The sequence below is a fragment of the Streptopelia decaocto genome, assembly GCF_964273445.1.
Source record: "Streptopelia decaocto genome assembly, chromosome: 1".
Lineage (NCBI taxonomy): Eukaryota > Metazoa > Chordata > Aves > Columbiformes > Columbidae > Streptopelia > Streptopelia decaocto.
In genome coordinates, this window is record NC_138663.1 from 49,729,179 (window position 1) to 49,752,773 (window position 23,595).

The window sequence follows — 23,595 nt, forward strand, 5'->3', positions numbered from 1 at the left end:
ACGGCGCGGTCCTCCTGCGGTCGTCGTCTGATGAGCTTTGGCTGTCATCTGTTTTGCCTTTCCCCACAGCGAGGGAAAAAAACGAGGAGAGAACCTCACAGCGGTCAAGGGCAGAGGTGTGACACCGGGCAGGCACAGGAGTGTTAAACCAAGGATGGGGAGTGGGTGCGTGAATCGGGCATGGGTAGGAGTATAACCCTGGGCAGCGGTAGGGGGTTTACATAGGGCATGGAGAGCAGGGAAAAAAAAAAAAAAGTGTAGCCTATGTGAGAAAGAGCGATGGAGAGGAATAATGGGAAAGTAACTTAGACATTTTTCATAGATGCGCAAAAAATTCTGATACCCGACACGGAGAGACTTCCTATTACTTCTGGAGAGTGCTTGCCGGAGGCCAACAGCTCTGATTTCAAGGGAGTCAGGGCTCCTACGAGACATTTATTTTAAAATGTACTTTTCCCCGTTGTTTTTCACATAGATCTCTTTCCTCAACGACCAGCAAGAACCAGGCTCCGTGAAACAGCATCCAGAGCTCACGACTCAATGCAACAGGCAGGGGACCCGAGGCGGGAGGCAGCGCGGCGGCGGAGCGAGAGCGCGTTGCCCCGGGAGGGGCCGCGTTGGCAGCGGGCGGTGCCGGGGCGGGGGTGAGGGGGACACGGGGTCCCCCGTCGTTTAACCGCACGACCTGCCCTCCCTGTGTGCACGGCGGCCCGTATCTGTCCCGGGCTCTCCCGAGCCGTAAAAAACACGGAAATTAGCCGAAGTAAAGGGTAGGGCAGGCTAATCTTTGACGTGCGAGTATGTAAACGTAAAGCTGAAATCTGGCATCAGCCTCCATCGCGCTACCGCATTTACTGTGATTTTTTTCTCAGACACAGACAAATGCTCCATCTGTTGAATGTAGATATTACAATGCGGAACATTCTGATCTCCGTGAATACATTTAAGGGCAGATACACATGCCACATATAGCAGGAACACACTCCATAGATTCTGCAAGCGTGGATGTTCTCTTCACTGCAGAAAGTTTCCTTCAAAATGCAAAGAGCAGTGACGCGTGCTGATTTCCTTCCGTACCTCCTGTGCCTATCTGTGGGACTAAACAGATGCCAGAAAAACAGAAAACACACAGAATTTTTAAAATCCTGCCACAAGAAACACCTGGTGAGAAAAGTTTAATTAACTTAACTCCTTCTTCTATGAATCAACTTTTGCAGTTCAACAAAATTTAAACTTGAATGTTGTTTTGGTTTATAGTCAAATAAGTACACACAGAAATAAAGTTGAGTGCATTCCGGTGGTATTAGCTGTTTTAAGAACATTGATTTTTGCACACAGTTGGGAACATATCTTTCTATCCTGATAAGAGAAAATTTTAAAACAAACAAAACCCCCAAAACATGTTTATCATATTGTATGGGCTGTGCTAGTCTTCCAGAAAGATTCAGCTATTGCTCATCTCCCTTAGCATGGAGGTTAGATTAGATAGCCACTCACACTTCCCTCTAGTCCTATTTTCTATTATTTCTGTCATGTAGAAAGACCAATCTGCAGCTGATTTTGCTTTGTGGGTGTTCTGCTGTTCAGAAAGCTCTATGAATGAGAATCATATTTCATAGATATTTTCTAGTGCCTATTCTCTGTCACAGATTTCTTCAATAGTGTAATTGCCCATATTCTTATGTAACACAAATTTATAGGGAAGAAGTTTTATTTTTTCTTCAGGAAGACAGTAATTGGCATTTTCCCTGCCATTAAAATCTGTTATCACCTAATTGTTGCTTTTTTTTTTTTTTTTTTTTTTTTTTTTTTTTTTTTTTTAATGCTGAGATACTAATTATTAGTGATTTCTAGAGGATGAATGCATGGTATGTTATGGGCCATGACCTTTTGAATCATTGCTTTGTTTTTACCTTCCCCCCTCCCAGAAAATGACAAGGCAGAAACTTCAGTGTTAAAAATCTTCTTTGCTTTCTTATCACGTTGCATGTTCTTGACATATTATCTTCAAGTCCCCTACATCAGGCACAACTGAGCTTGGGCAATTATATTGTTTTCTCAGTAGAACTGAGCTGCTACCTCTCTGATGCTCCTTCGCTTATTTTTGCCACCTCTTTCCTACATCTGTAACCTCTACTGCTGCATTAACAATTACATACTAGGAATTTTAACCCTTTCAACAGTTAATTCCCTAAATCACCTTGAGTTCCCCAAGTCACCTTCATGTCACATTTATCCTGATGAGAAGGATTTATCTTGCAAAGAAATGTGATCCAGAGAAGCTTTTATAAGAAGAAAAATAACAACAACAACAAAACCAAAACCACTTTGCAGATATGTCTCTCCCTCCATCTTTCTTTACATAATCCTCAGCTAGAGAAAACATTTATAAATATTCATTAGTATTGGTCAGCTTGGAAAACTTGGTTTATCTTTACCTGCCGTCAACATGTGATTTAAACAGCCTGTCCAGGCCTACAAATCATCTCCATTCACAAATGTGAGGCATTGTAAGATAATGAAACAATCAGGCAAATGGCAGATTCATGAAAGAACAGATACCTTTGTCACTGAAACCTAAAACTACCATCATAAAATATGAACAACATCAAACACAAAAGCTGTAATCACCAAACAGAAGGAGAAAACCATTGTGCTAATGATCCTGCAGTAGAAGGTATTGGAGACTACAACAAGAAACAGTTGATGTTCCAGTTAGCAATCTTATGTCTTTGGAACACAAATAAACACAGTGAGAATGGATGGAAGGTAATTCAGTTTGTTCAGTCTTGTCATTTATATATTAACATCTGAGGGGGTTTTTTTGTGGATTTAAAATTTTTTTATATTTTTTAGTCAAACCTTGCAGTAGTTATAGAAGTATGGAAACTAGAAGAGGGATCATTTTGGAGGTGGTCAGCAAGACAAAATTTCATACATCAAACTGGCTCAAGATGCTTACTCATAATCTCAAATTTGAATTTAGTTGTGTGATTAAGCTTCTTTGCCCCTACAATGGTTTGCCTATCAGCAGTTCAGGTTAACATGCAGGGCAGAAAACTGATGACTCAAATTAACTTCTATCATGTCAGCTCAAGGGATGATAAGCTCAAGCAAAGCAGCAGGAAAGGCAGGGAAGTGTGTTCAAAGCACATTTAAAGCATAAAGCATCCTCAGACACTGCAGCTGAATTGCCCAGTTGTTGTGATTTCTCAGTATCTGTTTCTCTGAGCTAGGGTTTTTATTCCATTTGTTCAGGGCAGTGGTGTTCAAAAACGGCTGGTATATTCAACTGCTGAAAATCCTGGAGACCACCTATATCAGAAAATTCAAAAGTCAAAAGGAGAAGCTTAACACACTGGATCATTCCTAAATAAAACATTAAACATCCTCTCTACTTCAAACCCAATCTCCTTTAGCCATCCTGTGACTTGACTTTTTAGATTTGTGATGTTGTGCACTTTAAGGAAACCTTGAGGAGTAGATTCTACTCGGGTAGAAAAAAATCCAAACACATAAGGAACCATATTATTATCTGAATCAGAAATATTTCTTAATATGCAGCAAATCTATGCCACATTTTCTAAGGAGCTGCAAATCAGCAGAAACTTCTTGGAGATCTAGTGAGCTGTATCTTTATTAATATGTTTCAAAGTTCTGGAGTTTGAAACTGTGAAAGTAGCATTCTGTGTAGCCTCTACATATGAGGTCTACAGATGCAGCACAGCTTTTTTTCTTGATGCTTTTACGTTTCAAACACCAATAACACCTCAGTACCCTCAGGGATCATGATTCTTAAATCACAGAAAATTTTGAAGTATCATCTCAACAGAATGATCTGAAGTATCATTTCTTCTTTTGAATTATTGTTTTCCCTTTAAAGCACAGCCACACTTTCAGGACTTTGAGACTCTCTAACCCTTCTCTTGACAAAACAGATTCTCTCTTTCCATACAGCATGTATGCACCTACACACCTACAGTTAAAACCACTAAAAATGTTAACGGTTTGGTCATATATGTAACTTTTTGGAAATTGTTTAGGAAAAGTAATTTTGTATAAAAAAGGCCATAAGAAAACAATCTTCCCTCCTACTCCTAATTTCCATTCCTATTTTTGCTTTTATTAGAATCCTGCTATCTGAGAAAGAAAACAGTGCAGTTAGAAGTGCCACCACAGTGTGTCATGGGAGTTATGCTTTGGGCACCTCCTCCTTACTTTCACCTCTCGGCAATACTTTCCCAGGCCAGACTGCATCTTTCTCACTTGTCTGATTACACATTTTCCCCAAATACCTAAGTTAATCAATTTTTCATTTCTCTTCAGTGAGCTATGAATATTTTAATTTAAGTTTCTGGATATAATATATACAATGGACATGGGTGAAGAGCCTGATATAACTTTGTTGAAGATTGCATATTCATGTAATCCACTGTTCATCAGAGTGATCATGCTTTGAAATTCTGTGTTAGACTGATGAAATAGTTACAAGATGCAAAATTATTGCCATTATAGTGTTACTGTTGGACTGATCAGATAACAATGATTATCTACAATGCCTGAAAGAGCAAAATGAAATTGATTTGAATTCAGAGGGGTGATGTTTTGCTTGCCATGATATTCAGTTACTGTCTGCAATTATTCTTCAGTTTCTCCTGGAAAATGGTAACTGAAGACATGCCATATATGCTGGTATATTACACTAGTTTTGTTATGTCACATAAGTAGGGATTGGACTCCACACTTTGAAACTCTTGAAATCACTCTATTTTGTCTTCCCTGCTACCTTCACAAATTTCTTAAATAATCATGTTCTTTCCTTGTAATCAGAAGATAATTTCACTTTAACTAGTGATTTAAAAATCACACAGTCATGAAAAGATTTTCAGTTAAAAATACTGAGGAATATTTCCTCTGTGCACAGAAGAGGAGCAACATGTTATTGTTACTGTAAATCAGTGAGATTATGCTGAGACCTTCATCTTGACCAGGTCCAGGTTCTTTGCCAGGAGTCCTTCAGAGGTTTCCTAACAACCGGTAACCTTTTTCCTTTTTTAAATTAAAGAGAGCCTCCAGAGTCATGGATAGTCTTCCACAGTTCTCCTACTGTAAAATCAGAAAATACTAAGAATCACTGCCTCATTTCATTTAAATGTTTCTCTTATTTGATTTGTAGTTAATTTTCCTTATCTTCTTCAGAAAATACCTTTAAGCATGGCAGATGCACTAGTTTTAAATTTATTCTTCATATACAAGATGTTTGGTTTGACCATTTATGAGTAGACCATTTAAAAATCATTGTAAAATCTGATTTTTTTGATTTATGACTAATCGTCAGAAGCAAAATATGAATTCAAAGAACTGTGGTTTCTGTACTGTGCCAGCATGTACATTCCAAGTATACACCCTTTCTTAAACTTCCAGCCTTTTTACCTATGAGAGATGGAAAGCATCTATGTAATTTGCACATCTGTGAACTGAAATTTGCATGCATAGCATCTAAGAAATTCCTTGGAGATTGAAAAGCAGACATTCCAGTAAAGACAGACAAAGTGGTAATAAGAATACATGTTACAACAGCAAACACAGGCAACCAATCATTTACAACATAAGCAAAAACATAACTGAGAAAGTAAGAAAATAGCTGTTCTGAAAAATAAAATAAGAATTTACATCTGAAGAATATTTTATATTTGCATAACACCTTTCAATTTCAGTGCTTTACAAACAACAATTAACTATAGCCGTGTCTAAACTAGAATACAGCTTATAAATATACACTGCTCTGGAAAAAAAAAATGTTTATAATCTGTGGCAGCCTGTACCAGCCTTGTTTTTGCAGGTAAGGCTTATCACGGATGATGCTGAAGAGCTGTAATCTTTACTTCTATCCCTTATCAAAACCATCCAGAGCAGTGCATCCTCCTGGACAGGTGTCATGAAAGTAGTTCCACACTTGTGATCACCATCTATATGATAATGGCATCAAGCTCTGGTTTACTCACTCCTCTCTCTCTCCCCCCCCAACTCTTCCTCGCAACAGAAATACGTCAGACTGGCAAAAGAACATTTGTGCTCTTATAACTGCAGGTAAACCAGGGGATTCGGTGAGTACAGAGCGTTCACACCCCAGATTAACATGGTGATGTCAGCCGTGCCTTGTGCTGTAGACATGATCTCAGCTTCAAACCACCCCCCTGGTGCATCGATTTGTGCTGCTGGAGCCATATTTAATTGAGACCCAGAGGGGACTGTTTTCTAATAATCCGATGATGTAGCCCCAATCCTGCAAACACCTCCATACATGCCTAATTTTAAGAAGATAAGTAGCATGACTCAGATGCTAAAAGTTAAGCTTGTCCGTATCTGTAAAATTCATGTACCCACACTGAGGAACATGAATTGTTGATTTAAACAGTGAGACCTGAATTGCAACTCTTTATATTAGTGAGATACCTGTGGAGTACTTTGGGCACCAACTGAAAATGTGTTAGCAGTCAGAGATTGCAAGTAGGTTTGAAGAGCATTACACTTACCTAGCAGTGCCCCGTAACATTGCACATTGTTGATTTAAGTAAAACCAAAACTTTTGAAAATTGAGAATAAATATTTATGGCAAAGAGGCAAACTTCAGCTTCTTCCTTTTTCCTCTTCGTTGTCCTCAGCCTTTCAGGGACAACCAAGTGTTGCAGCTCTATTCACCGGTGACTGGGACAGCCTGATATTTACTAAGGCTAACAAGGAAAGCATAGCTTAGCCACAGTATAGCCACAATGTAGCCACAGTGGTCTCACTCCATAGGGCTATACTTTTCTGGGCAGGTAAAACATTGGAAGTGATCCTCTATGCCCCTGTTTCAATAAAGGGAAAAGGGAAAAGGCTTTTTTTACACAGATGAGGTTCCTTTGCTGTGCCAACAGCCAGCTCAGGTCTTAATGCAGAAAGAATAATGTTAGATCCCTATAGAGCTAAGCGGTGTTGGAGGGTGTGAAGGAGTTCAAAAACGTAGCAGGTGTGACATGTTATCTACAGCAGGCTTACATAGGTACAGCAAGTAGACATAGATTCTATTCCCTACAGTCCAAAGCCACAGAAGAGGATGTGCATCACAGACCAATGCCTCATTTAAAGTGGTAGATGTGTTTGATTAACCCTCACTATGGGCTTTCAGATACTGAACTCTTACTGAGGTTATCAGAGAACACAGGACAACACTGACTAACTTTACCACTCTCCAAAGTTTCCCAGAAACATAAACATTAGAGGTAAGGAGTTGGCTATTACTTACACATTGGTTTATAATGGATAGTTCAGATATAATGCTGACTTCATCTGATAACCTAAGCTGGGTGATCCTGTGCAATTTCTCTTCCTGGAACAGGGCTTGCAATTACATTTTGATGTGCTTACAGTGTGCAGACACCAGTATCATGATAACAGCCTACAGCTCTGGTACCAGGGTCAGGTTCAATACATGTTTCTAACAGTAATTTTCACTATGGAGGAGGGAACAGGACACTTCTCTGTCATGTGCAACAACCATTCCAGTTTCCTCCTTCCCCATACACTGCTGCTAGATGTCATTCATATTTGCAGTGGTAGCAATTTCTAGCCAGATCATATCCTTTGTGGTTGCGAGGCTGATTGTATACTGGTCCTGGTTATATATTTATGCACACAACCAACTAAAGCTTTTTTTTGAGTAATGCCTTTGAGCCATTGCACAGGCCTGCACAGTCGGTCATAGTCAAAGTCAGGGATTGACCACCTTTGCCATAATGCTACACCTTCTGGCACAAGGGAGCTAGGCTTAAATAGTAAAAGTATCCATACATATTAAAATCAGTTGTAATTAATTATCTAAACCACTTTGTGGATTTGTGCTGAGGCAATGCTAAGTCAAAAGCCTCTATATCTTTTTATTAGGTGACTATATTTCCTTTAAAACTGCTTCAGGAATTAAGATACTAGCAGCCAGTGGGATGGGCAAGAAACCAGTGGAATACAGTCCTTTTATCTTCTAGAGTTTAGATGCCTGGGCCTTGGGCAATTTTCTTGATGAAATAATAATTAACAAATTAGCTGGGAAAAAAATATATACTTGACCAAAAGGCACAAAAGAGTTTCACAGGAGCAACCATTAACAAGGAGACAAGTGTCCTTCATTGTGAGGAATTATATACTAGTGCAACACATAATAGCATCTTCAGGAGAACATGTATGTCTTGACATATCTATCTCTGCTATGTAAATGGTCTCATCCTGCTGCTTATTTTTGATCTGTCAGTTGCAAGAATGCATCCCACGTGCTTTACACCCTTTTAAAATCTTGCTGGTATTAGCTGGCCTGGAATGCCATCTCTGGTATCTCTGTCACAAACATTCAGGCATGTAAACTCCTCCTAAACCTTTCATTAAAGATCTGTGTTTCTCATTTGAACTAAGGCCAAATCTGTGAGAGAGCAAATGTTCTGAAGGACTCAGATAGTTCTGATTGTGTTATTATATTTGAAATATATGAAGACACTAGAAAATATAATACAAAATAATCTGCCCTATCTGAAGAGTAAGCTCAGTACAGTTTTAATTTTCTCTTTTTTGTGTGTCTTAAATTAATCCTATTTGAATTCCTTTATTCTGAAGTTAACACCAGGTTTATTCTTAAGTTAATGTTCTGTGCAATAAATCTTCTTTCCATCTAGGATGAAAGTAAAAAATTCTTTGGAACCAGTCTTAAGAGGTTTGGGGTTTTTTGGTGTTTTTTTCTCCTACAGGAGTCAAAATATTTGTGATTCACTGTCCTAGAGATCAGTCTTTCCTAACACATTTGCAGTTGTTCATTTGTGTAAGAAGGCCTTGATCAGACAGAATTCCCAGTGACTTCAACACAAAAGCTTCAAGAAAGCACACAGAAATGTGAATTTAATTGTCTCCAGGTATTACATCATATGCAGATTCTTACCCTGCTGTTTTTGTTTTTTTTTTTTTTTTATAGGAAATGGAGTGAGAGAAAGATTTAGAAGCTGCTTAAGCCTAGAATTTTCATATGTTGTGTATTAGAAGATTTCTTATTCTTCATGATGCCCTATTTCCTTTAAAAGCAATTCATGAGCTGGCAGCATGCCATTATAAGATTAAGAAACAGCAGCTTTCTGCCACTGTGGAGTTATCTGTGATACTTTCCATGTTCCCCTAGATGAGACAAAATGGGGGTAGGTAAGGTGTAAACATTTGTTTCTGTCCGTAAAAAAACCAGACTGCAGGGATAGAGTTTTTTCACTTTTTAGGTAGGGTTTGAGTATTTTCCATGCATGGCTGGAATCTAGCAAGGGGAGAAAGCTTGTATCTTAAAGTTTGTCTGGCCCATATGTGAGCCAACATCTGGAGAAGATGTTTCTCTCTGTGCAGGAAGACAAGAACAGGCATGCTGGAAACATACATAATGAAAACAATATCATGGATTTTGGTGTAAAGTTGAAAAGTGATAGGCTTAATGGGTGCAGGTACTGACAGGATATCAGGGACTGACATTAAGGAATAACATGAGAACTCCCTCTATAATGACTGGAGTTAGTGCACACCTCCAGGGGGCATTTGTTTCAGATGTTTGTTTCCAAAAGATGTTCTTATTCAGCAGACAAGAGCACACTCAGAGGTTTTTTCTTTCTGACAGTCATTTTCAGTTGCAAAGGTCAGTTCTTCAAAATCCTGTAAAATCTATTTAAACTACCTAAAAATGAGTTCCTCTTTTGAAATACTATATAATGACCTGAAGTTAAGTAATGAATGAATTGATCCAGCTCAGTTGAGCAAAAGCTTCCAAAATACAGCCACAAGAAAAATAAAATATTTCCTCTGTATACATGTGTATTCGAGGAATATAACCAGACCATGAGCATGTCAGCAGTTAATCTTTAATTCCATGTATCACTCTGCTAAGAAGCAGTTTTATACACAACATTCAAAAAAAGAGGTAAACTCTATTCACAAGGCATGAAGACTCCCTACCTCAGGTGCTGTCTAGTGGATCTGTGGTCCTTGTCCTTCTTAAAGATATTATTAAAATTTGGGTAGGAAGAGGGTGGACAATAACATTATTCACCAGTTTGTGATCTGAAACCATTTTTTTCCTATTGTGTGAACCAAAATCTCAGGAGAGTCTTACCTAAACTTAAACCTCAGAAAGCCATGAAATATTAAATGGAGACATTACCATTACAGACCAAAAGGCATACAATTACCATTTCCTTTATTAATCACATAGTGGAGTGCAAAGCACATCACCATTAATGGAGTTTTAAAGTCAGGGGAAAATTTCTGAGAATATTTCCACAAGATTCTTCCTGTATTCCTTTGCTTTCTATGTGTTTAAAAGTCTTCAGATCATTTAAAATAATACTGTCAATCTACAAATTCTATGTTCCTCTTTTCTCATTTAGTGCTGCAAGGATTGTCATTACTTATTCTTGGATGTAGGCAGCATAAGAATAAGCAACTTTTCTCAGAATATGGGAATAGGTTATAGTATATTATGCAAATCTAGTGTATGCCTTTTGAAAGAAAAATTGCTATATTGAAAAAAATTAATAAAGGTATTTCAAACCCTATATTGTATTTGTGTCAAGAAAGTATTTTTGTCATATTTTTAAATACAGAAAATAATTTTCTTTGTGTCTCTTCAACTTCCAAACCCTTCCAGCTATAGCAAGTTTCTTTCATGTATTTGATGTGTTTCCAATGTGCCTTTCACAATGGATGCAGTCTGAGCTCAGGTCAGTTTACGATAAATCCTCTACATCAATTATTGGTGACCCAGGTATGGCAGCTCGTGACACAGTAGTTTATCTAAGTTCTTCTTTTTGACTCAGATGCCACAATAGTCAGAGCTGCTACTAAGCCAGGCACTTAAACCAAATAATATAACCACAAAATACTTTTGCAGCGTGCTGGAAAAACTATTATGAAAAGTAATTATATTATATGTTTCATAAGAGGATTAAAAAAAAAAAATTAAAGGAAAGTATTAGCTAGATCAGTCAACTCTGTCTGCTGTTTCCATGATTACTGTGTAAATCTGGAGGAGCTGAGAATTTAGTTCATGTCTCTTAACACATTTTAATCAAATTACAGAATGAAGAAAAATGATCTGCTAGGGAGCTGGAGAAAAGACACAAGGAGAGGAGCAATTGTCCTGTTACATCCAACCATTAACAGAAGAGCTGCACTACTCGATCACACCATCTCTGATAGTGGGAACTGGCAGATGTTTAGGGAAGAGTACAAAAGCAAGGCAAATATGAGGTAGTCTTCTTACTCCCAGCATCAGGTAATCAGCAGTTCAAGGATTTTCAGAGCTGAAACCTTATTTGGACCATTATATTTAATAGTTCCTGCAACAGACAGAAGGATGTTCTTTCATATACCTCAATGCTCAGTTAATTTGCTCCAGCTTCTTTACTGCAGCCTGTTCAGGTACCTAACTGACAAACATTTACACCATTACAGAAAGAGTGGAAAGACATAAGGGGGGAGTGTTGGAAATAGAGAAAATGGTAAATTCAGTCATAGAACATCATCTCAGTACCTGTAAAAAAGCAAGAGAGAAAGACATTAGGAGCTGGAGGGAGAATGTGCTTACTGGTACAGTCATGTGCAAAGAACTTTACTCCACATCTGGGGAATTACTCTCTGCCTTTAGATATATGCTTAGAAATACTTGGGCCTGGTAGAATAATAAAAAAAAAAAAAAATTGTTCCGTATCTGTAATATTGAATAAAAGTCTGCTTACAAGGGGACAAGCTGCCGGTTTTGTCTACTTCTGTATTACAGCACAGCAAAATCCTTTCATGGAAATCCGCTACCGAGATCACAGAAGCTGAGGTGATGCTACATCTGGACCCAACCTGCAAGTCAAAAGTAACCTGTGAGGTTTACTGGACTTAGGGCAATGCCAGTAGCTAATGAGCTGTAGGGGAAGGAAGGGAAAAGAAAAAGAGGTTTGGGAAACAGCTGGACCAAGGCAATAAAGACCTAAGAACACAGTGATTTTTATGACCTCTATTGGCCACATGCTCTATGGTTTTGACTAATCTTTTTTTTTTTTTTTTTTTAACTGATTCATACTTCTGTTCTCCCTGATATCTTCAGTAAGAAGGCAGTTCTGACAGTTATTTACAAGTGCAACTTTTTGTGTGTTTGTTTATTTTAACTTTGCTGTCTGATTATTTCTTTTGGTGGGCCTTTGAACTTGTACTGTGAGAAATAACTGTTTCCTATTTTTTTCTCCATGATATAGATTATTGTACACCTCTCTTCTAATAAACGGATATTAACCTTTCTTTAGATTCAAGAGTCCTATCTCTTTACTAAATCTCTCCTCATATAATATTTTTAGCTATTTTGTGTATTAAAACTCTCCAGCTGTCATTTGCTGCTCCTCACACCCCCACATTATGCCTTCTTTCAGATGGGGTACCTGGAGTATTCAAAATGTAGGCTCAGAATGAATGTTTACAGTGACATACTGAACTTTGCATTTCACTCTGTATTCCTTTCTCATTAATTGTTAACTCTTTTTTTTTTTTTTTTCTGATTGGTTTTGATTTTGGTTTTACCAGTATAGAACTTTGACCTAAGGCTTTAAGAGAACTGCCCCAAATAAATTATGCTTCCGAGATGTGACAGTTAATTGAAAGGCTTGTTTAGATTTTCTTCTCAGTCTATTACTGTGCACTCATCAACATGACCTTCACCTGCCAGTTTATCATCAGCTACCAGTCTTTTGAGTCTGTTTTGCAAATCTTCTCAAGTGAGTAAGTTGAGCAGCACAAAACCATGACCTCTCTGAAGATGGATCACCCAGTTTCCTACCTTTTAGCCCGTTATAATCCCAGCACTGGCTCTATTGGAACATTTAGTCTAGTGTCTTATGTTCCTGTACCTGGCTGCACTTAAAGCAGACATAAATATTTATGGTGACTTAAAACAAGGGAGGTACTAGAAGCAGCCTATGCATAGTAATCTAGAGCAAAGAACAGGCAATTTATCCTTTCCTAAGATAATTTTTGCTGCTTCCATTGAGCTGCTCACTGCTGCAGCCAGAGTGAAGTTACACAAGGTGGCTGAGCTGATCCAGCTGCTCAGGACTGCTCAGACGGGACATCTTCTTCCCACATCTCTCTGCCCACACTCTTGACCACATGGTTCTGTTTCTCTCCTCACATGCCAGTCCTGTCAATTGTCTGGCACCTCAATAAGCCAATTTAAATAGTTAGCCCAATAAAAAGATTGTTTATTCACTTTCCTGTGTCAGGTCAGGTTTCTATCCATTTAAAAAGTTGAATGGTGTGAGCACAAAGCCTGTTGACAGCCAGACCTGGCACAAGGAAAGGATCTGTGGCCAGTGGGAGAGGAATAAGACCTCCCCACTTTTAAGGACAGCAAATCATTAGATTGGATGAAGTAACTTCAGGTAAACCCACTCTCAAAATAGGCTTCAATGAGCTGCCAAGCTGCCCTACAACACAGCCAAAGGAGGAGGTCTTGCTCCCTTCCCCTGTTTCCAAGTCTTTCTTTCACTTTGCTTTCTCTCTTTTCATTCTCTTAGTCCTGCTTGTAGTACAAGTCCTCCCTTGCATCAGTTCTGGAAATCACACTGTCTGACTGATCTTGTCTGATCCCAAGGTAAGCCAACTCACCTCAGCATTCAGCCCAAAACAGAAGGAACAAACTTTTGTTGCTGGGTTGGAATTTCAATGAGGTACATCATCTTACCAGGAGATCGAATGAGATCCCAGAGACCTTGTAAGATAGGCACTAGAAGCAGTGGTGGGTAAAAGACATAAGAAAGGGAAGGGGAGAGCAGTAGCACACCCGCTCCTTGTTACCTGTAAGAAATTAATTTGAAACTATAGCCGTAGACTGATATGGTTAAAGCTGGTTTTTAAAGCTGGGTTTTAAATCATTGTTATGCTGTAGTGTTTTTGCCAAAGAGATATATAGAACTTTCAGTGTGAGCTGCTTTGGAAGACTGTAAATGAAACATTTCAATTTATTAACCTTAAGCTTTCTGATCAAGCACCCAAGACTTGCATCCAGATCTATTGTTCAGTAAGCATACCAATGTGGCAGGTGAAACTCTAGTGTCTATAATTCTCTTTCATTCTCCTTTAAATACTACAGCGGACTGTTGACGTCTTACTGATGATTTCAAGTTCAGTGTATATGTATTTTATGGAATGTTTTCAAAAAACAAGTCCTTCAAACTGATCTATCTGCCTTTCGTTCATTACTTCTCCTGGGGGGAAGATACTGTGTAAGAGAGCAGCTTGGCTGAGCTTAACAGCTCATGGATGAAAGACAGGATGTTACCAGCTATTCACCTTTTACATTTTTGCATGAAGAAAGCATGATTAGAAGGTGATCATACTCAAGATTTGAGCAGTGATTGCTTTTTGTGCCCACATGGCATGCTGGGAAGCGCCAGGGCCCTGGTCTAGAATGTTGGCCCAATATTCCTGGAAGATCAGAGCTGGAGTTTAAAGAAAACTAAGGACATGTACATACACATACAGATAGTTTGAGGCACTTTGGAAGTTTATGGCCAAGCTAACTGAACTGTTATGTCAACAGTGCCTGCAAAATTAACCTGTCCCCCTGAAATGTTTTGCTACTATTTCTAGCTATTCAGAGACTGGTTTATGTGCGGAGGAATGGAATTTCACGTCCCTTCTATTACCAAGAGAAATATCCATGTATTTTTTATGTTTTTGTGTATGTATTTGTATAAACTCGGTAAGCCTTTTTGCCCTCCGTGAAACTTCTGTTTGGGTTCTGCGGATTAACTTAATACAAAGTGAAACAGCATGTACTCACTTCTTTATGGAATACTAAATGTCCTTTAGTCTTGCTTTTAGTAAAAAGCAATGTTCCCCTTTCTTAGGATTCTTTTCTTTATTACTTTGTAAAACTTTATTATATGTCCACTTACTTTCTTCCTGGCTTTGGTTAGCCTAATTGTGAAAGTGCACAGACAAAGATTTCTCTTCTCCCTCAGCTGTGGGGAAAATGTCTGCTTACTATACTGGAATCTTTCCAACAATTTTTTCAATAGCTACATGAATGTAAGAAGCATTTTTATTTACTTACATACAGGTATCTAGTTCCCACACTACGTATCTTTGGTTGAAAATTATTTTGCATTTGCTAGTAAAAGAGGAACAATTTACATGGTATTTTAGTATTTGAATTAATTAAAAATGTGAGATGACTATTCAGAATAAAAACATTTACACATATCGTTGAGTTCCCATTTATTTTCATAATGAAAACTGAATATTATTCCGTAGATAAAGCTATTTTATTTTACCGCTGCCAATAAAAATAGTTATTTGAATAGGAAATTTTACATTAATCTATTTTTTATGTCAAATACCCCTTGAAATATACTGAAAATTTTCCTGTTCCTTTAGATATGAGAAAATGCCCTCTTTGTGGTATGTATTAAACTGATTCAAAGCAAAAGGAAAGAATTCTATGGTCTTAACATGTTTGGGTTTATGTTCATAATGTCAAAATCAGACTGCTTAAAATATCCCCTGGCATCAGGATAAGAAATCTGAAACTTGTTTCATTTCAGCTTCCCTATTTTTGTGTTATTTGGATGATTACCCAAACAAGGCTTTTAAGAGGCTCCGGTCTCTCTCTTTGTAGTTACAGCTCAGAGAATTTAGAGGCGTGGGACTGAACTGAAAATATGTGGGGTATTCCCAGAGCTGCCAGTAATAGGTAACCCATGGAATGGGCCTTTGCTTTGGTTTCTTCAGGCTGCTGTGACTATCTTGACTAAGGGACAAAAAGGGAATTTCAGAAAAAGAAAAAGCCTTTTTTTCAGATAAGTCCTTACTCTAGTAAACTTGTATTTAATCATCCCTCCTGGTTAATAAAACAGTTCCTTATTGTGCTGCACCTTTAGGTGGCCACATAAAGAATTTGGCCTATAATATGTGAGAAACAAACAAACGAACAACAAAAGCAACAAAAAAAAAAGAAAAAAAGAAAAAAAGAAGTGTTTTTCATCCAATATGTACCTGTTGAAATAACTAAATAGAGGGGTAGTGTGGGTGAGGGCCACGCTAGGGACTTCTCCCATCTGCTCCTGAACATTGACCCACCAGCATCAGCCTTTTGGGGTGCAATGGGTCCACTTTCCTTTGCTCAGGTCCACCTTGGAGCATAGGGGAGGATTAAAAAAAAAAAAAAAAAAATTAAAAAAATCCTTCTGAAGCTTTAAAAAGTTTTTCCTTCTGAAGCTTTACTCTGAATCTCTCATTCCCACAGGGTTCCAGCAAACAGGAACTGTGGTGTGTGTTCATTTCCTTTCTGTTGAAGCCAGCTTAAAATAATAACAAAAAAAAAGGTCCTGCAACATTGCAGCACCAAGTGAGATTTTCGTGTTGCTGCCTCACTCTGCTAGGCCATGCTTAAGAGGTTTTCGGAGGTGCTTTTAGTCTGTGGAGGCTTTAATGCAAATAGCTGATTTACTTACAAATCCAGGGAGGGCAGAGGGGCTACAGCGGTCTGATTTTTCCCTTCATCTTCCCATTACTTGTTCAACACCTTGTAAAGAGGTACTGCAAAGGCAGGTTATTATGCACTGAGAACTGGTGTGGCAACTGTTGCTTGCCCTTCATTAATGCTGGTGTTTAGTTGAACGACTTGACCTAAAGTAGCTGGAGCCTGCCGGGAAAAGTTTTCAGCCCTTTTGTTGTGTGTTTTTACAAAGTTCCCCACCAGAGCAAAACCCCTTTCTTCCCCATTTGCTGGCTGATGCCCTGAGGGTGACGAGACTGAAAGTTTAGCAAGTTTTGTGCATAACTTCACATCACAGGAGCAAGTGCGTATTTCTCCCCTCCTTTCTTTTTCCTGCTCCTAAAACGCCTCCTTCAAGTTTGCAGCTGGGCAGGACTCCAAAGGTGCAGCAGCAGCAACGAGCCGGAGTTCAAAGTTAGCAGTAAATTGCACAACTTCCAGCTCATCGCTACGCTCAGTGACTATTAACAAGCTGGAAGGCGGTCAGGGAAAAAATAGGGGAGAAGGGAACACCCTCGAATTGTTTGGGGATCGCTGATGTTATGCTTTTGCCTCTGGAATCATGGCTCCCTTTGGAAGGAATTTATTAAAAACCCGGCATAAAAACAGGTAAAGTGCGTGGGTACGTGGAGGAAAAGGGAGGGCGATACGGGATGGATGTCTTTTATACTTTTTTTTTTTTTGGTTCTGGAGGAAGGATGTGTTGCTCTGGACCCATGCTGCTCCCAGGAGCTGTAACTTCGGGGCTCACCTGCGAGTGGGATTCGGGGAGGAGGGAGAGGGTCGGCGTGTGCGGCGGGAAGGGGCGCTTCTCCCCCTCCCTTGCCCCTCTGGACCTGGCTCTCACTTCTTCGATCTGGCTCTTATGACTCCTGGGCAATATTTTCAGTGAGGGGAAGATAACTCCCCCTGACTTTGAACCTGCCCCGTCTAAACCGAGGCGAACATTGGAAATTCCCCGTGTTAACAAGGTAAGACTCGGCCGGGGCTGGGACGAAAAGCTGGTGGCCCCCGTGTGCGGGTCCTGCCTGCGGCGGCCCGTGCCGACGGCCGGGGGGCACCTGGAGCCCCTCACCCGCGCTGGGGAAAAACTCCCCGAGGTTCTCATAGGGGCTGCGGCGGACCGAGCCGCGCCGGGCCGGGCCCCTCCGGGCCCCTCTGCTTTCCCCCCGTTTATTTGGGAGGGAGAGCCGCAGCCTGCAAGCACTTAGGGTCGATCCTGTTCCTTACCTCGTCTGCTGGCTATTAACCTGGCAGGTAGGAGAGCACCGATCTTCCAGCGTGGGCAGAAGGGGATGCTTTTTTTTTGGTTAGGCTTTAGCTTCAGCTGAACTTGAGTGTTTTGGTTTTGTTTTTTCCTAGAAATATGTTCAGGGTGGCAGCGGTGGTCCCCTGGTTGGCCCCTGCAAAGTTTCTTTGTGGGGACTTTGCCCCTCATGTCATGCATGCTTCCACATGCCATGCACACCAGCTGTAAAAAGAAAAAGAGTTATGTAATAATTTTAAGTGCTAGGATGGCATTAGTTTGTTTTTGTTTGTTTGTTTTTTGTTTTTTTGTTTTTTGTTTTTTTGGTTTTTTTAAGAGTAAATTTGCTTGGAGTGTAGCAAATTTGCTTGTACACTATGGAATTTACAGTGGCTGAACCCAACTAGCTGAGACTGAACTTGAAGCAGATCACTGAAATTTTGGCTCAGTGAGAAACTCAAAAATAATTTGTAATCTCTTCCACACTTTTACTGGTGATTTCCACTGAAGTTTACTTCGTATTTAAGGAAATGCAAGGGAAAATCTTTTTCAGAGGGATTCCCCAAAAAGGTCAAGTAAAAATGTCCAGATTTTTTTTTTTGGGGGTTTCCCATTTGATATACTGAAAGTTATTCTGGAGGAACTGCATTTGTTGGGATTGTGTGAAAATATTAATTTAGCAAATTCTATGGAAGAGAAATTGGAAAGACAGTTACAGTCAAGGTTTAAAAAAATAGGATACTATTTTAGAGTTGTTAATGCTGTAGGTTACTGGTTAAGCAACGTGTTTTGCTAACATATCTGGAAACAAAAACTTTGATGTACTTCTCATGTGGCCATTTTATGTTCAGAAGATCTAGAAAGATGAGCATGAACTTTTACATGAAGTTACTTCTACATAGAGCTGTAAATTTATTACTGTTAAAATAGAAGCTTTGCTACTGCCATCAGTTACCTGAATAGCTGTATTAAATCACAAAGCACAAGTTTCACTCCATTCAATATTGAAACTGTTTCTCTTTTGGATGTTTCATACTAATTGCAATCAATCTCACTGTGCTTGCTGATGTGAAATTTTATTCCTCGGGAAAAGCAAGTCATAATCCAAAGCTTTAAATAGCCAATAAAAATTAAAATACCAAAGGAGCCATTACTGTGAACATCTAGCACTTTCATTTCACCCTCTCTCCCTCCTCTCATGACCCCACCCCACCAAAAAAATAAATTAATACCTTTAATGGCAGAAACATATTGTGACAGTAAGAAGGGGCTGGAAGTCTTGTGACTACAGAAATGGAGATGGGGGGATCGTCAAGAACAAAGCAAACTACAGAATTCTTAAGATGCATTATAATATATTCAGATATTTTACTTTCTGTGTATTTAACATTAGCTTTTGATATTGAATTTTGAGAATTAAATTCTGCTTATGCAGTTAGTAAAAGGGTCTTGTAGTATGTTTGAAGAACTATGTAATAACTTTTTTTTTTCATTATAATTGTATCTTTGTTAATTAATTTGAAACCTTGAAAAGGAAGTCATGTGAGTTTAAAATCCTTGACTGTGTTTAGAGCAGTAGCTGAGGAGTCAGAACTTGTAGCTCATTACCCTGTTTTAGTTTGCCTACCTGTAAAGTGGAACCAAAAAGGGACAAACGTACATGTATATATTTAATCAGCTGCTTTGTTTATTAGGTCTAGTGTTTCTCTTTGAGAAACTCAGTTTTGAAACAGAAAAAGTATTGCATAAAGGTGGAGTACAGGAGGAGCAAGCACTCTCCTTCCCTGTCTTCACATTTTGCTTTTCCACTGGAAGTTATTTAATGACCATTAACTACATGCAAATATAACTCTTGAGAGTTATCAGATAAGCAAATGAGGAATAAAATCTATGTTTGCAGGAGGAAGGCATAAAGCTAAGGTAGCTGGAAGAACAGCCAGAAGGAAAATGAAGGCATTATAGTCATTCACACAGATAAAAAGAGGATACCTCTATAATTAGTGCTTGTCTTGTAGCATTGCCCAGAGGTCCCAGATTAAGGCCCTGTTTTATAGTAGACTCTTCACATCCAGATCACAAAATGTCAGTCTCTACCCCTAAGACCTCAGAGTTTATACAAAGATGCTATTCTAACTGTATCTGTCTGCATGAGGTATTCGAGTGAGAGGTGGGGGATTTTGGCTGGGGTGCCATGAGCCTTCAGAAAAAGAAGCTGACATTAAACCTCTGGAAAACAAACTCTATTACTGAACTGCTTCTAGTAATTGAAAGATCTTCAGCAGGTATTGCTCTCTTGGGCTGCTGAAATCTTGCTCATGCAGAGAGACAGCACAAGACCTGCGTAACCATTGGTTCATTGTAAGCCCTGATTTGATTTCAGAGAAGCAGCCACTAGGAACGTGGCCCAAACATATTTTTATTGGCCAGAAAGAGAGTGATATCTCAATATCTTTTTCAAGAGTTATGAGGAGTTTTTATACTATTCTTTGACCTCCTGTGACAAGCAGAAATAATTGTATTTCCTAGAGCGTGTATGTGCTTGTCAGGGTGTCCCCTGGAGAACAATGCATCCAAAAGGTAGCAAGGCCATGCCCCACCCTGCTACAAATCCGAATGTGCTCAGCAGGGACAAGCTGTACCCTCTAAGGCAATAAAGGAAAAGGGACAGTTTCCTGAAAGACTAAGTCTCTGCAACATGAATAAACTCAAGGGGATATATTTTTATTCATATCTCTTAAAGATGCTGTTCTCTGGAAGTGTGAGGAATGCTCAGCTGACATCACACTTTGGATGTGTGTTAATATGAGGAAATGCTCAGCCAAAGAAAGAGAAAGGGCGCTCAGTTCCTTGCAGATAAGGTCTAGTATTGATCTAACACATTGCACTGCACAGAGACAAAACAACTCTCTATCCAAATATGAACAACAAATACGGAGTATATATACTTGCAGTTTTTATGTACTGGGGTTCCACATTGTATAAAATTTCCTGGTTACTAGGTAGAACAGGAATCTACACCCCTTTGATTTTCTGCAAGTTTAGGACTTCTCTGCTCGTGCTAGATTTGGTCCCTTCTGACATTCGGTCTTCTGGTTCATTTAAATACTTCAAAATCTACTCGTCATTTCAAGGATATCTGCATCTGTCATTGTCTTATCTGCCCAGCGATCTCACATTAACGAAGCTGACTTCATTGCTATTTCTCTTTCATTGAGGCCACTTCCTGGGGTTTTTCACATAAACCTTACCCAAACTTATCAACTGTTCCATGCAAGTTGTAACCAGGGAAGTAGCAATCTGAAAGGAAGAAGATACAGAGAGTCTGTCTTCTTCACATAGTTGTCCTTGGTGCTGTCGGGCTGTCCTGTTAGTCACAAATAATTTGAGAAATATTTTTTGTCAGAGTAATTCATGTTGTTTCTAAGTTTACCACAATCATTTGTATGCTCTGTTGAAATACAACACATCTGAACGCAGAGTGCTGATTGATGATGAAACAGTTGTGTTACAAATATATTATTATTTAATTGTATTTATGTTTTTTGCGTTTCCTTTTTTTTTTGACTCCCCTCCATTTACTGTCCATGTCTCAGTGCCACAGCAGTTAGCAGAGTGTTTCTGTATAGGAAGCAATGATTTTCTTTGCCTACTCTTTATGTCTGCTTCTTTTTCATCAGCTCATCCCTGGTTCACAGGTGGAAAGAAAGACCATGTATACGCATTAATTTGTACAGATATAGAGAGAGTTCTTCCTGTCCTGACAGTCAGAGGCCCCTCCCCAGTGAGAGAAACATTCAATTATTCTCTCAGTTTTTATATTACAAGCCCAGGTTAATGAATTAGATTAGAGACTACATCTATCTGATACTGACTTTTCATTACCATGTTCCCTCCCTTCCTCCCTCCCTCCAGTAGTTTCTCATCATACCTAGTTAGCACACTGATCTGAGTATTACTCTGAACATCTCTACTACTCTACGGTTGAGTACACTGCTGTGCATTTAAAGCCTTGCCGAAGCAAAACTGCAAATACTCAGCATTTAGGTTTGGACTGGAAAAGCTCTTGGAGATCAGCTGCTTATCTGAATGAACTGTGTATGACCCATATTGTGAGTCTCATGGGATCATGTGAGTTGTCCAATACTTCTCCTCTTGGATGAGCATACCTGGAGGAAAGTCTATATGAAGCTATAAAGGTCCTTTTGATTCAAGACTACTAGGCATTTGGTATGTATGTTGGAGTGGGTAGATAAGAGCTTATTTAGAAATAGTGTTGCTATCTGTGTTAAATTTTTAGATTGAAAAGATGGTGCTTGTTCAGTAATGGTGGAACATATTCTCTTTATTTTTGCTTTTCTTTGACTGTGAGATGTATTAGTGAACTATCAAAGAAGGAGTTTCTTTTTGAGCCAGAGATCATACACTATAATTTATTTTCTGGTCTGGCTTGTTAGCTTTGTCTCAGGGGTCAAAATGGTTGCATACATTTTCTAATAATCTTTGTACATATTTGTTCACTTCATTTTCAGGAAGAGCTTTTCATCTAACAAAACACTAACCTTATTTCTAAAGAGTTAATTATCTACTCTTCCAGGAGGGCATACATCAATTTCATTCCAAAGGAGTAAATAAAATAAGTAATAGATGTGTGTAATACTACACCATCTAAGGAAATAGCGGTGCTCAGGTTACGTTGAAGTTACTCTAAACCACTAATACAATGTAGAGTCAGGCTGAGAAGATACACTTCAGACTTTTTTAGTATTGTGGAAGAAAAATCTTGCTAGTTAATGTTGATTCCCTGTTTTACTGATGAAAAAACAGCATTTTACGTGCAGAGAAAAGACTTACACATGTTACTAAATGTGTAATGATTTCTATAGAGAGATATAAGTTTTCAGAGATGGGGACTTTTTTAAAAGTCAGTGATAATCACAGAGGGGTACCTCCTGATCAGCCTGCAAAGGTACACCCTTACACTCAGAATATATTATTTTGTTTGTTTGTTTGTTTTATATGATGAATAATAACAACTTAAAAGAATGTTCTTAAACATTATTATTTGCAAGCATTACCATCACACATGCTGTACAAGCCTTAATTAGTTCATCCAACTTCTATATTTAGTATGTAGATAAATCCTTATTAATGGTGACAGAATGGATGATGCAAGATAAAGTTTTTGTTTAACAACACACACTAAGTGAAGCCTAGAACTAAATGTTGGACATGTTGGTACCCAGCTGTCTGCATAGGTGACCGAGCTGTTATTGTCACTTCTGTTGTTTCTCTTACTTGTTATGATAGTCTCAACATGGTGACTTTCTGTCTTCTTCTGCAGTGTTATCATGCTAGCAGTTACACAATATCACATAAGACACAACAGATAAGAGACAAATGGTTTCAGGATGAGCAGAAAGAGTGATCAGCCAAATGGAATTAGATGGCAAAATAGAAAATTTACTTATGCAACAAGGGCCAGAACCATCCTCTAAGGAATGTAGGCACTTCATATTGGACATTAGGAAAATGTTCTTCACCCAGAGGCTGGTGGAGCACTGGAACAGGCTACCCAGTGAGGCAGTCATGGCCCCAAGCCTGACAGTGTTCAAGAAGAGACTGGACAATGCCCTCAGACACATGGTGTGTGAACTGTGGGGTTGTCATATGCAGGGATAGGAGTTGGACTCGATGATCGTTGTGGGTCCCTTCCAACTCAGGACATTCTATGGTTCTAAACAAATACAGCTCAGTGTAA

The 23,595-nt window shown here is 39.0% G+C and overlaps 1 protein-coding gene across 2 annotated transcripts in view; it reads left to right on the forward strand.

Moving 5' to 3' along the window:
- The first annotated feature begins 17,036 nt into the window (after positions 1-17,036).
- Positions 17,037-23,595, forward strand: part of RASSF9 (Ras association domain family member 9) — a 28,983-nt gene continuing 22,424 nt past the window's right edge. Inside the window, exon 1 of one of the 2 annotated variants that reach the window (XM_082051875.1) lies at positions 17,037-17,200. In XM_082051875.1, the coding sequence (XP_081908001.1) occupies positions 17,154-17,200 (47 nt within the window). In that variant the 5' untranslated portion in view covers positions 17,037-17,153. Of the gene's footprint in view, positions 17,201-17,395; positions 17,563-23,595 lie in introns of those variants that run through there. The other variant, XM_082051876.1, reaches the window with a different exon arrangement.